The 22,473-nt window shown below is 42.1% G+C and overlaps 1 protein-coding gene across 1 annotated transcript in view; it reads left to right on the forward strand.

Annotated features, from left to right (window-relative positions):
• The window catches only part of DMC1 (DNA meiotic recombinase 1), a 44,721-nt gene that overhangs the window by 17,276 nt on the left and 4,972 nt on the right, over positions 1-22,473 (forward strand). Inside the window, exons 6-12 of the mRNA XM_044678260.1 lie at positions 793-845; positions 1,081-1,122; positions 5,394-5,466; positions 7,346-7,437; positions 9,062-9,135; positions 9,245-9,359; positions 10,296-10,356. Coding sequence (XP_044534195.1) covers positions 793-845; positions 1,081-1,122; positions 5,394-5,466; positions 7,346-7,437; positions 9,062-9,135; positions 9,245-9,359; positions 10,296-10,356 — 510 coding nt within the window. The remainder of the gene's footprint in view (positions 1-792; positions 846-1,080; positions 1,123-5,393; positions 5,467-7,345; positions 7,438-9,061; positions 9,136-9,244; positions 9,360-10,295; positions 10,357-22,473) is intronic.

The raw sequence follows: 22,473 nt of genomic DNA on the forward strand, positions 1-22,473 counted from the left end.
CTGTGGTTTTAATTTATTATTATTATTATTATTATTATTATTATTATTATTATTATTATTATTTTAAATTTAAACCCTTACCTTTCATCTTGGAGTCAATACTGTGTTATTGGCTCCAAGGCAGAAGAGTGGTAAGGGTAGGCAATGGGGGTCAAGTGACTTGCCCAGGGTCACACAGCTGGGAAGTGTCTGAGGTCAGATTTGAACCTAGGACCTCCCATCTCTAGGCCTGGCTCTCAATCCACTGAGCTACCCAGCTGCCCCCATACCATCTGTGTTTTAATAATTGAGGAAATTGAGGCTCAGGTTAAATGCTTTGGTCACCAGAATACCCAGTTCTCAATGGGCAGATCTGATTCTCAATGTAAGTTTTCTGACTCTGAGCCTAGAGCTCAGATTCTATCATAGTAACACACTCAGTTTGCTTCTCTCAGGGATTCTAGAATATTTACAAAAATACTCACACATTCACTGACTTTGGGAGCACGATATTTATCTCAGCACAGCTTGAGAAGTCCAGTTGCGTTCCAAGTGTCCTGATCCCCACACCAGCCCAGACTCTAGAGAATGGGAAACCATATGTTCTTGTCTGTGGTTTGGAAGGAGCCCCCGCAGAGCCGATGTTCATCTGCCTGCCCATACTCAGCAAAGCAGCCCACCAGCTGAACAGCCCAGGCTTCCCCACCCGTACTGCTTTGTGGATGTGCCAACCTTGGTGGTTTTAGCTCTTGCCCTTCTCATCAGACTCTCTGCTTCTCTTCTGCCTAATCTTCACTTGATTTCTGTTTCCAGTAAGCTGTTGGGGGGCGGAATTGAGAGCATGGCAATTACAGAAGCTTTTGGGGGTGAGTGAAACCTTAATATTTTGGTATGACCAAGCTGGGAGGGACCTAGACCAGAGACTCCAGCAACTGGGGAGGAAGGGCTTTAGAAAAGAGGATAACAAGGCTAGGAGGGACTCTAGAATGAGAGCCTCCAGAATTGGGGGAGGAAGGGCAGCAGATCAGGGCTGGGAGGGGCTTTCTAGACATTTAATAAACAAAATAAGACTTTTTTCATTAGTTTCTCTTTCTTCCCCAGAATTTAGAACAGGAAAAACCCAGCTTTCTCACACCCTCTGTGGTAAGTATGTGTCTTTCTACCACATCTGGGACCATCTTGATTTCAAGACAACAAACCTTACAAAATCCCTCTCCTTCATCAGACTGCATGCTGGTTTTTGGTTCAGAAAAACTGTTCAACATAAATATCATGTCCCTAGCAAGTTTCTCCCACAGTGGAGATTCCTACCATAGGAGCCTCCCCATGGACCAGTAGGAGGAGTGCCCCTGACATTAGCCTGCTCCTCCTGCTTCCACTCAGACCCATATCAACACTAGTGATCTGCCATAATCATTTGGCAATATCCTCTCTCTGAGGTTCATGACACCTAAAGCCAGTCCATCCCCTTTTCTCTGACATCAACTGGCCTCTCTGTCAGCCTCCTGTCTTCCTCAAAACCCAAGCACTTAGCTCACATCCCCTGCCATCATTGCCCATCCCACAGTGATGAAATGACAGGTCTCTGAAGTCTTAGAGAAATAAGTTAATGAAGTTAAGAAGGAATCTACATAAGAAAGATTGTCGAGGTAATGAATGAAGTAATAAATCATCTTTAGTAATTATTAATATGAAAAAAGGCATAGAGGATGGGCTGAAGAGGTCCACCAGGAGAACAATCTAGGGGAAAATCATTATGATCCAGTCTTGGGGGCTGGGCAGTAGAATTGAAAAACATGTGTGAAGTGGAAATTGAGGGGACCTTGAAAACTTCAAAGTACACCCTCTTTAACCACTACTAAAAAATATGACCAGGGAGAACCATCATTTAAAATACAATGCCTTGGGGGCAGCTGGGTAGCTCAGTGGATTGAGAGCCAGGCCTAGAGACCAGAGGTCCTAGGTTCAAATCCAGCTGTGTGACCCTGGGCAAGTCACTTGACCCCCATTACCTTCCCTTACCACTCTTCCACCTATAAGTCAATACACAGAAGTTAAGGGTTTAAAAAAAAAATACAATACCTTGAGAGAGAAATAGGGGGAACTACCTCAAGCCATTGACCAAATTCTCTGGAAAATCCCTTATTTGTAGGAGAATCTTGATACAGTCAAGCCTCCCTGAAGGATTTATAACATTTTTACAATAGTTGGAAACAAAATGTAGACTAGCTTTACAATGGCTACATTCAAGCTAATTAACATCTTCAAGAAATTGGAGAATAGCTTAAGAGTGGATACATTCAAGAATTTTAACATTTTAAAGAAATGATTCGGAAGTTAGAGACATGCAAAGAGAAGAATTTGGGACTGGATTATCTGGGAAGGACTTATGTGAGGATCAGTCCAGCCATTGAGAAGAAGCTTCTGATACAATAAGAGAGACTTCTAAGACAAAAGAGTACGCAAGGAGGCAGCTGGATGGCTCAGTGGATTGACAGCCAGGCCAAGAGACTTCAAATCTGGCCTCAGACACTTCCTAGCTGTAGTAACGATTAAAAATGATAAAGGCTGATATTATGAGGAAAAGTAATATTTTAATTACCATGGTCATGTTGGTAAAATATATAAGACCACGCGCCTGATAAAATCTATTTCAAACCTCCCAGCATTTTCTTCCCTCCACCTGACTGCCTCGTACCAAAAGAGACCAGTCCAAGCCTCATCTCCCCATTTAAGTCACGCTCTATGTTGGTTGACGTCATCATGTCCAAAACCGGAAACCCATTGGATCACGGAAAATGTAGTCTCAAGGTCCCCCACATGTCCACAGGAAGTTTGTCATATATCTACATATCTTGAGGCTTAATACTTCTAAATAGAACCCCAGAAATTCTAAATAACACACTGTGTGACACTGGGCAAATCACTTGACCCCCATTGCCTAGCCCGTGATGGCAAACCTATCACACATGTGTCAGCACTGATGTGTAGCCATTTTCAATGACACGTGGCTGCATACAGAGAAGTATGGGGCCGCATGCCAAGAATGAAACATTTGCTGTAGTGTAGTGTAGACACTCTGCACTATAGATGACAATTCTACCTATATTAATTTACCTATTTTGGATTATTAAATACAGTTATATATTATAATTATACATTTTTGTTATTTAAACTATAAATATCACAAAATTATGTGGTTTTTTTTCTTGAAGTGACACACTACCCGAGTTATGCTCGGTTTTTTGGCAAATTTTCACACCCCAAGCTCAAAAGGTTGCCCATCACTGGGCTAGCCCTTACCACTCTTCTGCCTTAGAATCAATACAATTCTAAGATGGAAGGTAAGAATTTTTTTAAAAGGGTACTCAAGTTTGGCACTTAAGATTCCATCTGGCTGCTTCAGGGTCTAAGAAAAGTCTAGCCTGGTACTCCTGCCTCAGGCATATTCCCAAACAAACTCCAAAAGATCCAACCCAAATTTGTCCTGGCTGGGTAATGATGTGGGAGAAATGGATGAGGGGGACCAGCTCTTAGATATTAATAACTCTTAATAATTTGAGAATAACACTTAATTTCTCACTCCACACAAGAAACTAAGGAGAGAGAATATTTCAAAGGAAAAACTGACGGGACTTTGTGATTAACTATGGAAAATGAAGACAGAATATGTTCATTAGGAATCAAAAGTCTCAGGTCTCAGGATCTGGGGTCATTGGCTGAGACAGGAGAGTTGGGAAGAGGTGTTAGTTTGGGACAAAAGACAGGATTTTGATTTTCAGTTCATAGAATTCAGTTTCTTACTTTCTTATTTTATTTATCTTCTGTCTTTAGTATCTGTTCTAAAACAGAAGGCAATCAGGGTTAAGTGATTTGCCTGGGAACACACAGCTAGACAATGTCTGAGGCCATATTTGAATCCATGTTCTCCTGAGTTCAGTTTCTAAGTTTATCTTTTCCCTTCATCTTAGTGATTAAGCTATTAGGAATTTGTTTCTAATATATAATTAGGTATTATATAGTCACATATATACATATATAATATAATTGGGAATTTGTTTCCTAAAAAACCTTAAACCCCAGTGGTAAGTGTAAATCATTATAAGAGGTAATGAGACAAGGTGGAGGGAGAGCTGATTTTGGTTCCAGGAAGATCTGGGTTGAGTCCAGAAACTGATTGGGTGACCCTGGATAAATCACTTCACTCCTCAGTGCCCTAGGTAGCTGTCTAACTATAAGTTGCAGAGAATGTATAGATCCTCTTTAGTAGAGGGACTGTCCTTACGTGGGAGTTTCTATACTTCTAAAATCACAGGTTTGGACACTGTCCTTAATGTCCTCTAGAGTCTCCCTCTTGGCTGCCTCCACCTCATGGAGGTGACATGACCCTGTTTGCTGGGAGGCTCCCCTCCCCCAGGCTCTAGAGCAGCATTGGCAAACCTTTTAGAGATCATGTGCCCAAATTGCACTTTCAAGCTGCCTGTGAGGCACCCCCCACCCAATTACCCCAGACAGTGGAGGGAGGAAGTGTTCACATTGGGTAGAACGGCAGAGCATGTGAACATTGTCTCGAGGTGCAGTGGAGAGGAGGAACAGAGCAGCCCCCTCCTGCATGCCAGGCATATATGCCATGTCTTCACCAACATGGTTTTAGAGGCTTCTAGCTTCATCCCCTTGACAGACTGTATCTCTTGTTTGAGGATTGGCCCTAGGAAAGAGGTCCATTTCTCAGGTGGCCTCAGCAGAATATGTTTTCTGGCCAAAGGCAACTATGTCAGAGAGGGTTATACTTGATTAAGGAAGAGGGGACAGCTAGGTGGCTCAGTGGATATAGAACCAGTCTTAGAGAAGAAAATCCTGGGTTCAAAACTGACATTTTCTAGCTAGGTGATCCTGGGCAAGTCACTTAATCTCCATGACTAAGCCCTGACTGCTTTTCTGCTTTGGACCCAATATACAGTATTGATTCCAGGATGGAAGGTGAGAGTTAAAAAGAAAAAAAGAGGGAGATCTAAGCACCCACTCTAGTGGGATGGCATTGAGTTCAGTGATGTGATATATATTGATTGCCCTATTTAAGGCAGTTCCTGGCCCTGCTTTTCTGCTTCTAGTATTACTCAGAGGTAGACAATTAGTCTTGGAGAAATACTGCTTTTCCAGAGTAGCAAGCTCCAAAAGCCTCCCCTTCCCAAGTGAGAGGGCCTGAGGACCCAGGGGAAGACTGTAGCACTGCCAAAGGCCTACTCTGTAGAAACTAGGAGACTGAGGTCCTTGGTGAAACTTAGTGAAGGATAAAAATCCCAGTTCAAAAAGGAAAATTCATGTTTCCTATTGAACTCTGTGTATGAATGTAACTTGCTCTAAATTTGTCGCCCAGTATTCATCTTTGTTCTTGGTTTTCTCTTGTTCTCCAGTGACAGCTCAACTTCCAGGAGCTGGAGGTTATCCAGGAGGAAAGATCATCTTCATTGATACGGAAAATACTTTGTAACCTTTTTTATACTTAACTATACTATTAGTATAATTCAGAAGGATGGCCATGCCTTAAAAAGGAACTATCTGGTTGGAAATGTCTTATACTGATAATCTTCCCACTTATTCAAGGCAGCAGGTAACAGTGGGTAAAGCCAGGGAGGCAAGATCATTGACCATGTCCCTCTGAGCCCCAAACAGCCTCTCTTTTCATACTGGGAGATTCCTGTTGCAGTGACAGAAGGTATAGTCCAGAAGAAGGAATGGGAAGTGTTAATACCTCCTGCTCCTGGCTCTGATACAGATATTGGACTTATCTTTGAGGACTTTAACTCTCTTGGAGGTTTCCCATTCACCTTTTAGAAAGTTGGGTGTAGGAAAGATCCTCCTCACTCCCATGTTCACCTGTCCCTGCCTTGCTGGCTCTTTTCATATTTGCCTTATATCAACTTGGGTAACCAGTGTGAGCATGGAAGCCCTAACCTGCCATGTCTGGGCAAGTGAACACTGCCCACAAAGCTTGCCTGCATTCTTTGGTCATATCTATGGAAGGTGACCTGAACCAGCAAACCTGGGAGTTCCCCTAATGACCCTGCTTGTCATGCAGATGCCCAGGTCTAAGCTTCCTCTAACCTCCTCCTTCCAAAGACCCAGAGGCTCTGGGATTTTGTATTAAATGTCAGAGCCCCAGGTTACCCTGTCTTGGCAACAAACTAAACGTCGGGCCTGTCTCCCATGTGGTACCTTGTACCTGCCATCCAGACCAACCTCAGGGGTTTTTGTGGGCTCACAGAGGCCATCTGGTCCAAGTCCTTTATTTTACAGAGGAGAAGACAAGAGACCCATGTAGACAAACCACTCTGCTAACCTTAAGGGGGAAAGGGGGACTTGATTCATGAGAATTGGAAGAATTCTGACAATAGAACAGTTCCAGCATTTCTAATCAAAGGACCTAGTTTCTTTCTCTCCTGGTAAACTGTAGAACAACCTCTGTTCCCACAGAGGGCCTTCAAGGTCCTTTTAAAGAATCATTAATAATTGAATGCAGGCTACTGGACAGGTATGCAAGGGCTCATTGATTTCCTTATTGCTCTCTGCAGCTTTTCATTGCTAAGGACTTCCTCTAGAGATGGAAGGAATAGGCCAAAGTGCCTGGGAGTGGAAGACAAAGGCCCTAGTCCTGAACCCTAGCTCTGCCATGTTCCCACCCTCCTGGCAGTAGTCTGGATGGACCTCAAAGGGATCCTCCTTTTTAAAGCTGTGACCCAAAAGTGGTGCCGTGTTTAGCCAGGGAACCTGAATGGGAATTAAGTACCCATGTTATCATGGATAAGTCACGACCCCCTCAGTTTCCTCATCTGAAAAATTAGACTGACCTTTGAGATCCTTTCTAGTAATAAATAACATGCTCTTGGGGCAGCTAGATGGTATGGTGGATAGAGCATCAAGCATGGAGTCAGGAGGATCTGGGTTCAGATCTGAGTTCCAATCTGGCTTCAGCTATATGACCCTAGGCAAGTCATTTAACCCCATTTGCCTAGCCCTTGCCCTTCTGTCTTAGAGTGTTTCTAGGACAGAAAGTAAAAATTTTTTTTAAATGAAGAAATAAATACATGATCCTATAAATGTCAAATGTGCAAGTACAAGCCCCACAAAAAGGCCAGGAGGAAGAACCATTGTGAACCAGGAAAAGCAGGAGATCTGGGTTCAAATCCTTTCTCTAACCCATAGCTGTGTCCTTGGACAGGCTCTTGGATAAAGGGGTACCTCCTGCTTCTTGCACTGAGGAACCATCTCTCTGGATTTCACTCTGATGCTTCTCTGATCCACTTAGATTTTCTTTCTGCCTCACTTTGTCTTGATTTCCTGGCTCCTTAATTCTGACCTGGGGTAGCCGTCCGGATCGTCTTCGAGACATTGCTGACCGCTTTAATGTAGACCACAGTGCTGTTCTGGACAACGTACTCTATGCCCGTGCTTATACCAGTAAGAGCCTTATCTTCCCAGGGCCTGAGCGGTGTAGCTTTGGGTAAAGCAGTCACGCTCTCTGGGCTGCCATGTCTTCATCTGTAGGTGAACAGTAACACCTGTATTCGCTCCCTCCAGAGTGATCAGAAGGAGACTAGATAACAATGTTCTGCTTGTCCCTTGGGAACAGAGCTAGAGCCAGAAGGGGAAGTGGCCCAAAGACAGTTTGAAGGGAAAACCTCCATACATTTAGAGCTGGCCCCAAGTAGAATGACTTGCCCTAAGTTGGCCTCACCAGTCTTAATGCAAAGATGGAATGTCTGCTTGTAAGGATCCCACAGAACAAGGGTTCTTGACCTTCTGTCAGTCTGGTGAAGCATGGGGGCAAAATGAAATGTGAAGGAGGCCAATTGGACTCCTTTAATAGCCAAAATGGCCCAAGACCTTTTGGATACCCTGGATTAAAATTCAGCCATCAGAATCTGTTCAAAAACCAGATAAGCTCACAGGCCCCAAGTTCACTAGACTAGAACCCCAATACTAGCAGGAATTCTTCTTCTGGGATGAGTGAGACCAGATGATATGGGTGGAGCCCCCTTCCAACCCTGCAATTCTGAGATTTCATCAAGAATAGGTGACCTTGGGGGCAGCTGGGTAGCTCAGTGGATTGAGAACCGGGCCTAGAGACAGGAGGTCCTAGGTTCAAATCTGACCTCAGACACTTCCCAGCTGTGTAACCCTGGGCAAGTCACTTGACCCCCATTGCCTACCCTTACCACTCTTCTGCCTTAGAGCCAATACATGGTATTGACTCCAAGACAGAAGGTAAGGGTTTACAAAAAAAAAATTAATAAGTGACCTTAACATCACACTTCCAGGCAGGCTGCCTCTTCCCGGCCCCCCCACCCCAAGAGATGTAAGCTATTGTTATTCCAAATTTGGCAGCACTTATTCACTCCATGAGTTGATGCAGCAAAGAGAACTCTGGCCTTGGGAAGGTTGAGACCACTTAGGTGCCTCTCTTTGAGTCTCAGTTTTCTCCTCTGTGAAATGGGAATCATTGTCCTTTCTTGTACTTAGCACATAGTAGGAGCTTTAAATGAATTGGGGGCAGCTGGGTAGCTCAGTGGATTGAGAGCCAGGCCTAGAGATGGGAGGTCCTAGATTCAAATCTGGCCTCAGACACTTCCTAGCTGTGTGACCCTGGGCAAGTCACTTGACCCCCATTGCCTAGCCCTTACCACTCTTCTGCCTTGGAGCCAATACACAGTATTAACTCCAAGATGGAAGGTAAGAGTTTTTAAAAAATAGATAAATAAAGATTTAAAAAAGCTTGTGAATTGAGAGATACTTTGAATTGGCTCTACAGGCTGACATAGCTGTTAGGCTGGTTGTCCTTTCCCCCATGTTCTTCTGGCCAGGTCCAGAATTTTAATTTCAGATATTAAAAGGTCCCCAAATGGTTTCTGCCCCTTGAAGCAGTAAGTGTTCTCGACTTTCTTTTTGAAAAATGTGACTTCTGTGGCCTCTATTGCCAATGCAGAGGTTGAGGTACTCCAGGTTCCCAGAGTGGGTCCAACTCACCCGTCCTTGATGGCTGCTCCTAAATTCTGAGACATTCCCTCCGTGTCTTTGTCACTAGGTGAGCATCAGATGGAGCTGCTTGACTATGTGGCCGCCAAGTTCCATGAGGAAGCTGGTGTCTTCAAACTTCTGGTACTGATTGCTCTGGAAGCCTTTCCCTGGAACTGGCCAGGGGCCCTCATCCCAGGAACTCATTCCTCCTTTTCTGCTTATTCTTTCACTGTCTACCCCAATCCTGTAGATCATCGATTCAATCATGGCACTCTTCCGTGTGGATTTCAGTGGCCGGGGGGAATTAGCTGAGAGACAACAGAAACTGGCCCAGATGTTATCTCGACTTCAGAAGATATCAGAAGGTGGGCAATCCTTTAGGCCAAGGGGGGGGGGTGTCAATTCATTCCCCATCTCTGGGCCCTGGTTTCTTTTCTATAAAGTCAGAGGATCCACTGGGCCATACGTATCATGACAGCTAATGTTGGCTCACAAAGTCCTTTCCATGTGTTGGTTTTACTGCCTTAATTATTCTAAACTCTAAATCTGTGTCTTGCCAGAATAGCAAAGCAATAATAGCTTACCTGGATATTGTGCTTAAAGCTTGAAAATTACTTTGTCAGGTAGTTAGATTTTTTTTTTTTTTTTTTTTTTTTTTTTTTTTTTGTAAATGGGGAAATATGAGCTAGGAGAAATTAAGCTAAGAAGTGTACAAAGCGGGATTTGAATTGAAGCCCCTCCTGATGGCAGGTTCTGCCCTGTTAATATTTCCCCATAAAAACATAGAGGATCATGCCTCTATGTTTACCAGGGACATTCTTATAGGCTGAGTAAGAACCTAAACCCAGAGAAATGATGCCACTGTCCCTAACCTCTCAGATTCCCTGGCTTTGGATGCCCAGAGGGGCTCATGCCCTCCAGTTTCTCTGGAGTCTAATTAGGCAGATTTCCTCCGTAGGAGTCCAGTACCTTTTTTTAAATAAACACAGAGGGGGTTACCTCTTTTGCATTGAAACCAATACGCAGTATTGATTCTAAAATGGAAAGTAAGGGGTTTTTAAATTTTAAAAAAACAACAACAATGAAAAAATAAATACTGAGGATGCAAATGGCCACCCAAAGATGCATTTATGAATAAAGACTTTGAACACAGATCTCATGTCCACAGAGAGGCAGGACAAGTGCTGATGCTTAGGTTTCTTGCTCAAAAAACAGCAGTTCTAAACCCTGAAAAGAGAAACTCCAGTGATCCTTGGCCATGGCCCCTTTCCTTAGGTTTTTATTTTTGTTTCTTCCTGCAGAGTACAATGTGGCCGTGTTTGTGACCAATCAGATGACGGCTGATCCTGGAGCAACTATGACGTAAGCTCTATTCCTTGGTCCTCCTCTTCCTCTGGTGTTTATATCGGGAAAGTTAGTGGGTAGAAGGAGGAACAGCAAGGCTGACCACTTTCCTCCAAGGAGCTGGGATTTTATTGGTGGGATCCCTGCTGTGGGAAGCCTCTCCCTCACTTTTTAGAAGGTCTGGGGGAGTTCATTTTCTACCTGCTGGCCCACTGCTAGGCCTCTCAGCCCTTTTCCAGGCTGGCTGGTCTTCAGGTCATTTCCTCACCAGGTTTGCCCTGGCAGATTGTTTCTGGAGCAATAATTCTGAACCTGGTTCCAGGCCTGGAGATGGAAGGTTCTGGGTTCACATCTGTCCTCAGACTCTTCTAGTTGTATGATGCTGGCCAAGTCACTTAACCCTCATTACCTAGAGCCAATATACAGTATTTGATTCAAAGACAAAAGGTAAGGAGTTAAAAAAATTTTTATCACTATAAAAGGCCTTAGTCCTCAGTAGGCCCCAGGACAAAGAAAAGGTGACAAGTCCCCTTCTCTAATGCTTATCCTCCCCTGGAAGAGCCTTCTAGTGCCCAAGGATCATGTACATAGTGGGACTACCAATGGTTCAGTTTGAATTCAGAACTACTGGGGGCCAATGAATGGTCCCCAGTGAAGAATAGCTCACATCTCTGTGGATCTTTGAAGCTGTCAAAGAGCTTCATATCTCATTTGATCCCTATAACCACTCTGAAATGGATGTTCTTATCACCTCTATTTTACAGATGTAGAAAGTTCAGTGACACAGTGACATGCTTATAATCATGTGGTCAGTCAAAAAACATTTATTAATCATTTACTATGTGCCAGACAGTGTGCTTAGCACTGCTGTTAAGTGTCTGAGGCAAAATTCAAGCCTGAGTCTTCCCTCTAGCCACTACTTAGTGCTGCCTTTCTTTACATGAAGGCAGGAATAAGCAGAGGAGCATCATGAGTCCAGGTGCCCATGTTGGGAGTCAAACATTCTGTGTCCTAATTATGTGGAGAATGGTGTACTGGTGAGAGCATACTGGTGAGAGCAGTGGGCTTGGAGGCAGAAAGAGCTGAATTCAAGGATTGCTTCTCAGATACTATGAGACCTTGGGAGAATCACCAACCTCTCTTTGCCTCTCTTTCCATGTTATGGGTTGGTGGGGTGGGGAGATTTCATCTGTTTTAGTTAATAGAATTTCTCATAAAGGGAATTGACAAAAATCCTGAAACCTTCCTGATTTTAAATAGACATTTTTTTTAATCCTTACCTTCTGGTTTAGAATCAATACTAAGTATCTGTTCATAGAAAAATTGTAAGTGCTAGGCATTTGTTAAGTGACTTGTCCAAGGTTGCACAGGGGAGTGTCTGAGGAACCCAGGACCTCCTGTCTCCAGGTCCAGCTCCCTATCCACTGAGCTGTGTAAGAGAGGAGACTAGATATTTAAGGTATGGTTGCCAGAAATCAATTAGCTCGATTTCAAAATAAAATAGACCCAAGTCAGGATGATTTTTATGGTGGTTTATTTACAATTAGGAAGGTTGAAGGTAGGGAAATTGAGAGAAAGAAACTCTGGCCCTGACCAGAGGCAGGAACCAGGTAAGAATTTAGAGGCCCCAGCAGAGGGGCACAGAGGTTAATTAAACAAGGCTTCTAGCCACAAGGCCTCCTCCAAGAAGAGAGGCCTCCTTAAGGCTAGAGCCTCCAGAAACGCCAAGGGAAGAGAAAGAGAGTCAGCTTAACTTACCTACATGACAATTCAAGGGAAGCAGTCTGAGGTCTCACCAGAGATCCTTCAACACCAAGTTCAAAGCACCAGAAGCCCCTCACAGGAAGTTACCATCATATTTAAAAGATAGCATCTTTTATCACTTCCTGCATCCATCTCCAATTTCAAGTGGGCAAATGGCAGCCTTGATACTGTTTTGGACTGGCCAAAGGGCAGTCCCTTGTTTTTGATTTGTCACTTACTGTCACGTGTAGGTAACAGACCTCCCCCTCCCCACTTAATTCTAAGTTGGATGGGGTAATATTATTCCTGGTGGCTAGAGTCTGAACAAATGAATGAGGGTGAGCTAATTCCATTCACACAACTGCCTGGTTATTTCTCACATAGATATCTTAATGAGCATTCTATATAGCTCATTGTCATATAGTGACAGTATTTCAAAGCTAAAGAAATAAACCAGCAAGCATCTGAAGAAATGATATATTCAAAGGACATGGAGATCCAAAGGATATGGTTTTGTGAATCCATAAAATGTACAAAAATGGGTCAGTCTTTCAAAGAAAGTATTTAAAAATCTGAATTTAATGAATACCAAAAGAAGAAAGGAAATATTCATATATAAAATAGACCAGAAAGAACATGGTTATATATGAAAACATAAATCTCACATTTTTCAAAGTATGTTCCTTTCAAAGCTAGTCTTGCTAGTCTGGGTTCTTTCTGAACTTCCAGTTCTCTTGTGTGTTTTTAAAAATGCTTTAATGCCCCTCTTTATTTTCTTCATTTTTATTGACCCTATCAATCACAAGCTCTCTTTCCCTCCTAAATCCCCTCCCCAAATACAAAGAAAATATAATCTTAGTAACAAATAATTCTAATTAAGCAGAACAAATCCACATGGTGGCCCCATCCAGAAATATAGGTCCTATTTAGTCCAGGAGGTGAAACATGTCTCTTCATCCATAGTGGCATTGACCATAATTCTTGAGACTTTCCAATATTAACTAGGAAAAAAACCAACACAGAGCTATTAAATAGTCAGGAAAAAAAAACACTCTTTAATTAAGGAAAGGGGTACAGTGCCTCCACACAGAGTCAGAGGATTGAACTCTGGTTGCTCTGGTCATTGACCCCCTCCCCCCCAGAGCCAACCATACTAGATAGACAACTCCCAGGAGCCATTAAAGTTGGGAAGCTTAAATACCTTTTGAGGGGGGAAATGGGATAGTTGATTAGCTTTACCATGGTAACTGGAAAATGAGGAATTCCAGGCAGAAATAACTGTGAGGGGTTGATGCTTTACAATAGACACAAAAGGGAAAGATGCAGCCTAGGTCTGGGCCACCTTGGTGAAAGACTTTAATCTACTGGGAGAAACCATTCTTAATACCTGTTGGGATTAGCAGTCCCAACTTAAACTTCTTTAAGGTCTATTGTTAGTCTGAGACTAGTGAAGTTGGACTTTCCCTCAGGTAGAAACTCTCCTGTGACAAGGTCAAACCTGGAGCTTTCACCCTTAAGTTAAGTAAACTGGGATCATTAAATCTTACTAGACTACAAGTTTGGGAGCTTCTAGATTCCATGTCGACACCAAGTTGCTTTTCTTTACAATGTTGTTGTTACTGAATACATTGTTCCCATTCTACTCACTGGGCCTTGCATCAGTCCAGACAAATCTACTCTGGTTTCTCTGAAGTCATCCTTTTTGTCCTTTCTTGTGTGTGTCAGTCTTTCTTGAGGCTGCCTTCTACACCAGCCATAAAGAACACTATTACACCTCGTGCTGGTCAATGGACCTCAATGTGAAGTTCTCTTGTACAGCTAAGGCACTCTCATAGTGATTGTAAAAGTCTTTTTGCAGAATTTCAGAGTTGGCCCTCTAGTCCAACCAATGCCTGGTATAGAATCCCACCTCCAACCAGTGGTCATTCAGCCTTCACATAAAGCCTCCATGAAGAGGAACCCACTGCCTCTAGAGGCATTCCATTCTGTTTTTGAAGAACTTGCATTATTAAGAGGCTTTTCTTGCCATTAAGCTTAAACCAAATATCTCCCTTTGGTTCTTGGTTCTGTCCTCTGGGAACAGACAGAACAAATTTCATACTCCCCCAATGGGACAGCTTTTCCAGTACTTGCAAGTAGGTCTCCTATCCCCTGGAGCCTTCTCTTCCCTGTTCCTTCAGCTGAGTCTTTTGTGACTCAGACTCCAGGCCCTTGCCCATTCTGGTGGCCCTCCTCCGAGTGTGGGTGTTCAGAGCTGATCACAATATCCTATTGTGGTCCAGTGAGCCCTGAAGGATCACCACCTCCTTACTCCTGGAAGACACACCAATTCCAAGTGAATTTGGAGGCCACTCAAAACCCAGATCTTTATATCTATTCAGCCTTAGCCTCCCTCTTATCTTTTCATGGAAGAACAAAAAAACCACTAAAGAAGTGAAAAGCAGGGAATGAGTTAGGTCATTTGGGAGATGCTGAAGACCGCAGACCTCACCAGAGAACTCAAGCACTTGCCCTGAAGGCCAGAAGTTACAACAGTGCTTCCTCATCTTTGTTCTCTGAAGAGTTAAGCCAATCTCCCTTGTTTTATCAGGCTCCTTCATACACAAGGCACCAAGTACTTCACACAGAGATTAATTTTAAAACCTTCCATTTCTATTTAGCTTAAGGCTAGCTTTAAAAAGAGAAAATGACTCATTGGTTCAGGAGGAGGAAGTGGGCTGTGTTCAAATAAAGCAGTCTAAGTGAAAAGTGCCATGAGGCTCTTTATTCAGAACTGGGGAGAAGCTGTGAACAGGCCCAGGCTGTTGCTATCCAGTGAGGCAGGGATGAAAGCTGGAGGGCATGAGTCAAGTTACTTAGGGGCTCCAGAATTGGATATGTGTGTGTGTGTGTGTGTGTGTGTGTGTGTGTGTGTGTGTGTGTGTGTGTAGGGAAGTGCATGTGCAATTAAACGCAGATGGGTGTCTACATATTTATGCCAAATAGAAAGCAAGAAAAACATTTTGAACTAGTGGCTTCTAATATATACAATAATAAGGCCAATCAAAGGGATATAGTGAACTGATATGGAAAGAGGAGGAAATTTTCCACCGGAGGGAGCTAAGAACCGGGCTAGCGAGGGTCACAAAGGCTAATACTTCTAGCGTGTGGAATGTTCAAAGAAATAAGGTCTCTTCCCTCCTACCGAGTTATGAGAAAACCATGTTCTCTATAATTAGTATACTCTGAAATATATAAAATCATGATGAAACAGACTCAATACAGCTTTGGCCAAGGCACAAGGGCTGCTGCCACCACTACAGAAGAAAATTCTGCACAGTTCAAATATTAACAGGATTTCAAATATAGCTTGCAAAGATCCGCTCCAGGCAGCCTCTTTGTTTCTCTGGCTGAGGAGCTTCAAGCTGCAGCTTGCCTCAGGCCTGTCAGAGAAATCTCACTGTAATTGGTATGAGGCCCCAGGCACACTGACAATAATTGAGGCTTCTCTCCCCGGCATTATACTTGATGGCATGTCGTATTAAAAAGGAACAAAATTACAGAGTCCAGGAACTCCTGGGTGATCCAGTCGAGGGAACAGGGGCTGCCAGGCAGGGCTTCCAGACAAAGCATTGGAATTGTAGTGCCGGGTACATGATAAAAGGTCAAAGGCCCATCAGTGGGGAAAGCCCCAATGCCTCTGCAGAGCAAATAGTGTGATGGGCAGAGAAGCTGGGGTGACATCCCCGCTGACTATGTGTCTTTGGTTTATGAGCCAACTGGGCACTTTATAATGTTTGGAGTCCCATAAATAGGTGGTGACAGTCTGCAAGCTGTAAATCTTATAATGAGGCTATATCTCCAAGTAAAGGAATCGTGTGCCCAGAGTATGACCTGGACTTTATCATACTATAATGGATTATTCAGCCCAGTTCTCTTGTTCAGCCTTTGCTTTTGAAGAGGACCAAGGACCCTACAAGACCATGTTTTGGACTTGTGTGTGAATTGGATTTAAGTGAGAGAGTTGCACAAAATCAGCGGCCTCACTCTTCCAGAATCATCGAAGTCCAGCGGGAGGACAATAAATCAGAATGGCTGTCCATGGCCCAGAATGCAATGGATGGCCATGGCATCTGGGATGTCTGACCAAGCTCTAAGTGCTCCGTAGCATCTGCTTTAGCTGCTTTCATGGCCCCTGGAACAAATTGTTGTCATTCACCCATTATACCAGGGGCAGTCTCTTGCGTGGCAAACATCAAGCACCATGGGTTTCATGCTGGAAAGTCCATCTGTTTTCAAGGGTAAACTTTTGTGCCCCTTTGATGTAAGAGGAGAGGTAAGCTGTTATAACCACTGGGTGGAAGTAAAGATGCTCACCAAACTTGAATAGTTTTCAGCCTTCCTTCTTCTTCCTTTATGCCATCATACCCAAAGAGAAGGAGAGGGAATGGGGGAAGATGGAGAGAGCCATAAAGGCAAGAGGCTTTCTAGAACATCTTTTAAGCACTTAGATGAGGAATAAAAGTAAAGGACCCAAAAAACAAGTAGAATTCCATTTAACTTTGTTCTACCTACCCGAAGCCTCACAAAATAAAATCAGAGTTAAATTGTTACAATTTCAAGAAAAATTATATGCCAAAAAAGGAAACATCAGCCCTTTTCCCTCTCCCCCCAATTAAATTGACTATATATCTTAATGGATAGAAAATGAAGAGTGGAAAGATAGCCCCTGGGTATAGTGGATAGAGTATTAGACTTAGACTTGGAAAGAATTCAAATCCCTAGTCTGATCCTCATTAGCTGTGACCTTAGGCAAGTCATTTAACCTTGCTAAATCTTCAGTTTCCTCAATTTTATTTATTGTTATTATTATTTTTTTAAACTTTTAATTTCTGTTTTAGTAACAACTAAGACAGAAGGGCAAGGATTAGGCAATAGGGGTTAAGTGACTGGCCCAGAGTCACACAACTAGGAAGTAACTGGGGTCAAATTTGAACCCAGGTCCTCCCAACTCCAAGCCTGGAGCTCTATCCACTAGGCCACCTAACTGCCCCTATTTCTTCAACTTTAAAAACTCGATGACCTCTAGGGTCGCTTTATAGATCTAAATCCAGGACACTGAGTCATTTCTGAAACTACCTATATATAATTAGACTTGTTAAAACAACAATAAAATCATTACCAAATTGGACAGAAAGAGGAAGATGAGAAGATTATACAGTGTGGAATTCTAATAGTGCCACCTGGACCTATTTCCATTTATGCTGGAAAATGGAACAAGGAAGGAACTTAACCAAGGTAATCATCCTAACAAAGAGGACAAAAGAATGCAGAATTCATCTCAGCCTACCAATATTTTGCCAATCATAGAGGCATGGCAGTCAAGAGAAACATGGCATTAAGACATAAATTAGCTTACAAAATCTTATGCAAGAGATGGGGCCAGTAGCACTATATAAAGCAGGACATAGTAGCTCCTTTGATTCAGACCTAGTTAAATCACATCATTCCAAGAACCCTAAAAGATGCAAAAAAGAAGAAAGCAAAACCAGATGAAAATGAGATGAGTCACTCAGCATTTCTCTAGCATATTATTGTCTTCTTCAGTAGCTATGGAACCACCATTTGTGTTCAATGAGGAAGCATAAATGACCCCAAACTAGAAAAAATAATGAGCTGCTAGACCAGATCTCATATGTGTAGGAGGTAAAAACAGTTTTGTAAACATTAAGGGCTAAATTTTTAAGATATTCTTATCTTAAATTCTTAAGCTATTTGAAAGAAAGGAAGATGCCAAACAAGGAAAAAATCATGGATCGTATTATTATTGAAAAAAGGTGATTGATGGGACATAAGTTAAGATCAGCTGAAAACATGTCTTTTCTCACCTCATTGAAAAATGATTTATGAAAATGATGAATATACATGTCAAAGGTGTGAGAAGGAAAGAAGCAGATTTTCAAACAAGATATTCCACAAAAGATTGCATCTTTGTTCATCCATAATTGAAAAGAAAAGTGTATAAAAGTTCTTATTATCTTCCAATTATTTTTTTAAAAAGCATTTGACTGGGGGCAGCTGGGTAGCTCAGTGGATTGAGAACCAGGCCTAGAGATGGGAGGTCCTAGGTTCAAATCTGGCCTCAGACACTTCTCAGCTGTATGATCCTGGGCAAGTCATTGCCTACCCTTACCAGTCTTCTGCCTTGGAGCCAATACTGTGTATTGGAGTCAATACTGACTGACTGAGTCAATACTGTGTATTGGAGTCAATACTGATGGAAGGTAAGGGTTTAAAAAAAAAAGCATTTGACTGATTGAAATTCAGCTTTAATGGTTTTTCTTCAATAATGTGTGACCCATACTTGGACTTTTTGTAATCCTCATCCTTCTGGGCCTCCCTATAGCATTTAGCATTTTCAACTACTCTTTCCCCCTAGATACTCTCTTCTCTCTGTATGTTTCATAACACTGTTTTCTCTGATGCTAGTTCTCTTACTCATTCTCCCAGTCTCATTTGTGAGATCATCATCCAAGTCTTGCCTTTTCAATGTAAATGTAAGTCTCTGTCCTGGGTCTTCTTCTCTAAGTCTCTACATTTTCTCTTTCTGTGAGCTCATTACCTCTTGTGGGCTCAGTGATCATCTCTACAGATGCCTTCCAGATTTTTAGATCCATCTTCAGTCTTTCCCCTGAGTTCTAGTTTGACACTACCAATTGCCAATTGGACATTTCCAACTAGGTATCCTGTAGTCATCTCAAACTGGATATTTCTAAAACAGAACCCATTATTTTCCCCTCAATCACCACCCGCCCCCTAGCCCCATCAAATCTGGCCCTCCTTCTAACATCCCTGTTAGGTTGAAAGCTCCTATTAATCCAGGCCTATCATCTCAGAATCACTGAAGAAGGAAGCTGGGCTGTTACAGCCATTGTGTGGAAGTTGTTGTTTGTCCTTCATTTTTGAAGAGGACCACTGATTTTGTGGGGTGATGACTTGTTTGTGAATTGCATTTAAGTTAGACAGTTATCTGAAGTTGGAGGCCTCAGTCTCTCTTCTAGAGTCATCAAAGTCCAGTGGCAGAACAAAAGTCAAGATATGTAGCAGTGGCCCAGGATTCACTGGATGACCTTGGAATCTCTGATGTCTGCCCAAGCTCTAAGCCCTCTGCAGTGCCTGCTTCAGACACCTTCTTGGCTGTTGGAACAAATTATTCTAACTTGACTACTTCCCACATCTGACTGATTGTCAACTCTTATCTCCATAATATTTGTCACATGAGTCTCCTTTCTACTCACATGGCCTCTACCCTAGTTCAGGCCCTCATCACTTCTCACATGGTCTCATTGCCATACCTTCTCATTGGTCTCCCTGTCTTCAGCATCTGACCTCTTGAGTCAGTCTCCACACATTGATCTCTTCGTGCAACCTAATGCAATGCTAACTTTACCTCCACTAAAACTCAGGTTTTTTCACATGAACTGTCATCTAACCAGAACAGTCACTCTGCCCCTTGCTCTATTTGTGCAACTGATTTTTCCACTCAGAAATTTCAATTTATCACTGTTTATCTTTTATTAGAGTTAACTCTTTCTTTGGGTCTGTTGAGATTTGGGATCTTGTCTCTGTTATTACTTTAAGGATTTCTCCAAAATTTGATAAACAGGCCATCTCTACCTTTATCTGAGTCATTAATAAAAATGTTGAACAAGTAAGTGTAGTATTATGGAGGGAGCACTGGATTTGACCCAGGGCCTAGTTTTGTTTTTATCTTTGTATTCTCAGTGCCTTGCATAGAAAATAGGAGCTTAACAAATGTTTGCTGAATGAAGTAAGTGTAGGAGGCCAGATTTGAACTCAGAGAGATGAGATTTTTTGACTTCAGGCTCAGCACTCTATCCACTGGAGGAATCTGTTTCTGGAATTATGAGGTCAGAGACTACATTATGAGTATTTGAGGAGTGAGTGAGTAAATGAATGAAGAAGAATGTTTTCAGTGCCTGCTATGTGCCAAACATTGGCCCAAGTATAGAGTTTTACAGTGAGAAAAAACAGGAAAGTCCCTGCCCTCAGGGAGTTCCTCCTCTACTTCAGGGAGACAGTTATACTATAGGGCAGAGATAAGATCTAGAAATGCTGAGGGTCTGAATGATGAGGCCCAAAAGTTTTGAAGAGAAACTTTTTTTTCTTCCCTCATTAGAATGTTAGCACTGTAATATCATATAACCCCTTCTAAATGTTCAATTCACCTTTCAATTGTACATTCACCTTTCTAGTTTTTTCTTCACTCTTGTTTTTGCATTTCAAAGATCAAAGCATATTCTTCAGAAATGCTCAAAAATCCTCAGTTGCATGAAAAGTCCATTTTCCCCTCTGGAATAATATGCAGCTTGTCATTGTAAGTTATTTTTGGTCGTAAGCTCATATCTTTTGCCTTTTGGAATATTGTATTCCAAGCTCTCCTCTTACTTGTAGGAGAGCTTCTACATCTTATGTGATCTTGACTATGATTCCTTAGTTTTAGAACTGCTTCTTCTTGAATGACTGTTATGGTTCTGTTAAACTGGAAAAAACACAGAACTGCTAAATAGTAAAAAAAAAAAATTACATCTTTAAGTAAGGAGAGGGGTTCAGAAATTTTCTCTTAGGCCTCCACACAAGGTTGCGTGCCACAAACCCATAAACCCTGAGATTCTGACTACCCTGGCTTCTGACCTCTACGAAGGCCAATTGCACTAGATTGACAGCTCCAGAGTACCATAGAATTTGGGAAATCTGCCTTTTGGGGAACTGAGGGACAGGGAAATATGATTGATTGACATTACCATGGCTACAAGGAAATGGGAGTATTCAGACTATACTGACAGGCTTGGGAAAGGAACCATAGCCAGAAGCTAGGGTGTAAGGGAATGGACTACTTACAGTAGACAGTAAAAGGATGGTTCCTGCCCAGGGGTTGGTCTTCTTGGGAAGGATCTCTGATACAACAGGGGAGACTACTTAAAATAAAAAGAATACTTAGCATTTGTTCAGTCCCACCTAACTGGGATTATAATTTACCTTAGAGTCTATTATTCAGTCTGAAACTGGCAGAATCTGTGGCCTCCTATGATAATTAAAAGGTCACCAAATTGTAATAATTAAAAGATCAATTTGTAATCACCAAAATTAAATTATGAGGCTGTTAGTAGCTTTAGTTGCTTTATTACATCAAAGTAGTGATAGTAAAGAGAGGGAAATATTGAAAGAGGTAGAGAGCAGTTTAGCTAAATACTCTAATTGCCATTATAATGGAATGAAGCTCATCATCAACAAAGGCTCCTTTGGGTCCAATCTCCAGTCAGAAATCTGTGAGAGTATCTTCAACAAGAGTTGCCAACACAGTAGTGTCTCTAGCAAGAGTGTCACCAATGCAAGAATGTATCTTCAGACCTCTGGTCAAGCCTTTATAAGCTGTTTTCTCCACCTACTAGCTCTCCCACATCACATCTGAGGAACAATCATAGTTCCTTAATTTGCCTAGCATCTCCCAGAGGGGTAGTGCCTGTGGGATCAATTTCCTGTCTCTGAAGGTATGTCTGTACTGCACATCAATGGTCAAGTTCCTGAATGATTACATGAAAAGTCCCTGATTTATTACATTAAAAAAAACAAAGGGAGGGTAATTCCCTTTTCACACTCTGTAGAGGCAAACTCTCACAGGACAAAAGGGCAATCTTGGGGTCTCCATTTTTCAAATTAACTAAACTTAGAGTTCTCTTAGGTTCCACATTGACAGTTCTTTGATGTGAAAACTCTAGATTTTGGCTGTTAACATTTCTCAGGCTTTTTATTTTATGATTCCTTTCAGGAGGTGATGGGTGGGTTATATTTTCACATTGTCCTCTGCTCTAATAAATATAGACTTTTTTTGAAATGGGGTGTCCAGATTTTTTTTTTTGAAATGGTTTTCAAAGGAGTCCAGTAATCTTTAAATTATTTCTCCTTGACCTGTTTTCTAGGTCAGTTATTTTTTATTTCAGATCCCTTGTATTTTCTTCCATTTTTTTTCAGTCTTTATGGTTTGTTTGTTTTTTGCTGTCTTATGTGTTATGGAAATAACACAGAACTACTAAAGTAGTCAGAAAAAACAAGTCTTTAATCAGGAAAGAGATAGGTCCTATCTCTTTCGGCCTCTATTACATATCCAAGCACCAAAAATTACTCAGAGTCAACACCCTGGGGCTCTGGGGACCGTTTCCCTGGGAGAATGCACCATGCTAGATGATTTCTCCAAAGAACAATAGAATCTGGAGAATTTATATACCATGTGGGGAACTAAGTACAGGGAAGTATGATTGATTGACATTACCATGGCTACAAAGAAATGAGAAGTCCAAGACAGGATTATCAGGGAGAGGCTAATTCTTTACA

Source organism: Gracilinanus agilis, chromosome 5, assembly GCF_016433145.1.
Source record: "Gracilinanus agilis isolate LMUSP501 chromosome 5, AgileGrace, whole genome shotgun sequence".
Classification (NCBI taxonomy): Eukaryota; Metazoa; Chordata; class Mammalia; order Didelphimorphia; family Didelphidae; genus Gracilinanus; species Gracilinanus agilis.